This window comes from Chiloscyllium plagiosum, chromosome 19, assembly GCF_004010195.1.
Source record: "Chiloscyllium plagiosum isolate BGI_BamShark_2017 chromosome 19, ASM401019v2, whole genome shotgun sequence".
NCBI classification, from domain to species: domain Eukaryota; kingdom Metazoa; phylum Chordata; class Chondrichthyes; order Orectolobiformes; family Hemiscylliidae; genus Chiloscyllium; species Chiloscyllium plagiosum.
Genome location: NC_057728.1, coordinates 64,872,536 through 64,875,186, shown reverse-complemented (window position 1 = coordinate 64,875,186; position 2,651 = coordinate 64,872,536). Strand labels below are relative to the sequence as shown.

At 50.8% G+C, this 2,651-nt stretch overlaps 1 protein-coding gene across 1 annotated transcript in view; it reads right to left on the bottom strand.

Annotated features, from left to right (window-relative positions):
• The window catches only part of si:ch211-244b2.3 (uncharacterized protein LOC557230 homolog), a 34,422-nt gene that overhangs the window by 22,568 nt on the left and 9,203 nt on the right, over nt 1-2,651 (bottom strand). The window contains exon 2 of the mRNA XM_043708899.1: nt 2,252-2,436. Coding sequence (XP_043564834.1) covers nt 2,252-2,436 — 185 coding nt within the window. The remainder of the gene's footprint in view (nt 1-2,251; nt 2,437-2,651) is intronic.

Sequence of the window (2,651 nt, the reverse complement as noted above, 5' to 3'; positions counted from 1 at the left end):
AGGGACTGGAGGGGGTTACAGAGATAGGGAGGGGGTGCATGGATTGGAGGGTGTTACAGAGATAGGGAGGGGGTGCAGGGACTGGAGGGGGTTACAGAGATAGGGAGGGGGTATATGGGTTGGAAGGGGTTTCAGGGATAGGGAGGGGGTGTAGGGGCTATAGGGAGTTACAGAGATAGGGAGGTGGGATGGGAATGGAGGGGGTTACAGAGATAGGGAGGGGGTGCAGGGATTGGAGGGTGTTACAGAGATAGGGAGGGGGTGCAGGGGCCAGATGGTGTTACAGAGATAGGGAGGCGGTGTGTAAGGATACAGAGATAGGGAGGGGTGAAATGACAGCCTAATTACCCTGTCTCTGGCTGTAAGCTGCACTGGGTGGATTTTGAGAGGTGGACGATGATATACAAGCTCACATTCCCCGTGTGGACCCTCCCAGTCCCTGCTCCTGACTTCCCTCTCTCCGGAATCACAGACCAAATCCTGCCTCCAGCTCCAAGTCTGACAAACAGTTAAATCTTCTGTCCCTCAAACATTATATTTTATTCTGAAACTATTTCACAGGTAACTTGCTCTGCCCTCGGACCTGTCTTTTCTTTTGCTGCCTGGATCATGCTGCAGAATGTTTTTACTTTCTGATTGAAATCAGGAGCCACTGACGGTGAAGTTGTTTGTAATATCCAGCCAGCTTTTCAATTATCACTTCCTGAAATCCTTTCCCAAAATCCCTATTCTGCTCCTGAAGAAGGGCTTATGCCCGAAACGTCGATTCTCCTGCTCCTTGGATGCTGCCTGACCTGCTGCGCTTTTCCAGCAACACATTTTCGTCTCCCACATAAAACCCAATGTCAGCTTATTTTATTTGCTCATGAGACATGGGTATCACTGGCTGGGCCAGCTTTTATTATCCGTCCCTAGTTGCCCCTTGAGAAGGTGGGGATGAACTGCCTTCTTGAACCGCTGCAGTCCACGTGCTGTGGGTTAGACCCACAATGCCCTTAGGGAGGGAAATCCAGGATGTTGACCCAGTGACAGTGAAGGAACGGCGATATATTTCCAAATCAGAATGGCAAGTGGTTTGGAGGGGAACTTGTAGGGGGTGGTGTTTCTGTGTATCTGCTGCCCTTGTCCTTCTAGATGGAAGTGGTCACAGGTTTGGAAGGTGCTGTCTGAGGAGACTTGGTGAGCTGTTATTTCCTACAACAACAACTTGCACTTGGACAGCACCTTTAAGTTGGCAAAACATAAAAGTAACTTAAAGACATTTTTCAGCCCTGCCAGGGTCTGACAGAGTAGATCAGGTGAACTGCTGCAGGTGAAAGGATTGAATGTGGGATATTGATTTCAGGGGTCATGAAAGGCAATGGGGAGGAAAAACAACTTTTGACACAGAGTGTGATTAGATTAGATTAGATTACTTACAGTGTGGAAACAGGCCCTTCGGCCCAATAAGTCCACACCGACCCGCCACCCACCCATACCCCTAACCTAACACTACGAGCAATTTAGCATGGCCAATTCACCTTACCTGCACATCTTTGGAATGTGGGAGGAAACCGGAGCACCCGGAGGAAACCCACGCAGACACAGGGAGAACGTGCAAACTCCACACAGTCAGTCGCCTGAGGCGGGAATTGAACCCGGGTCTCTAGCGCTGTGAGGCAGCAGTGCTAGCCACCGTGTGGTTCAAACCCTTTGAGTATCTGGGGCCCATGAGAAATAGTGAGCTGCAAAAGGGACCTGGGTGGTCACCTGGAGAGAGAGAAATACCCAAGGCCCTGGGGTAACAGTAGGGTAGTGGCAATCACTAAATCACTTTGCTCATGAGCATGTCGTGACTGAATGGACCGAATGGCCTCCCTATGCGGGCTAGCCACTCTGGAAACGTCCTGACCCACTTTCCCAGGAGGTTATTAAACAAACCTTTCACAGTGAGTCACAGAGGGGGGTGGACAGCATTTAGGGAGAGTGTAGGAGACAGGTTTTGCCAGGAGCAGTCTCCATGCCCCCTGCTCTCCGCTCTCCCACCGGCTAACCCCTGGCTCCCAGGAGTTTGAGGCCGGTGTCTTTACCAGAAAGATTGAAGTGACAAATATTCGCCAAAAGCCGCAGCGAGCCCAGCTTCCCGGCCAATACACCGGCGTTTGAAAGCGGTTCCCTTCCTGGTGTCTGGGGACCTCTGCGCTAACGAGCAGCAGCCCCTTCCTCACCCCCTCTCTCTCACCCCCTTCCCCCCCAGGTCAGAGCTCCTTACCTCCTGAGCTCATACTCTGCCCCATCTGAGTGGGAACTGGGGGCTGTTGTTGAAGCCAAAGCTCTCCCCTCTGATCCAGAGAACCAAAAAGAGACAGATCCGGAGGAATTACTTTCGCTTTTGTTTTCTCAAGAAAGTAGCTGATGCAGCGATTTCCATCAAGACCAGCAGGAGGCGGCCGTGATCTGGGAGTAATAATGTGGAGGTGCCGGTGTTGGACTGGGGTGGACAAAGTTAAAAATCACACAGCACCAGGTTATAGTCCAACAGGTTTAATTGGAAGCACTAGCTTTCGGAGCGACGCTCCTTCATCAGGTGGTAGTGGAGGGCTCAATCCTAACACAGAATTTATAGCAAAAATTTACAGTGTGATGTAACTGAAATTATACATTGAAAAATT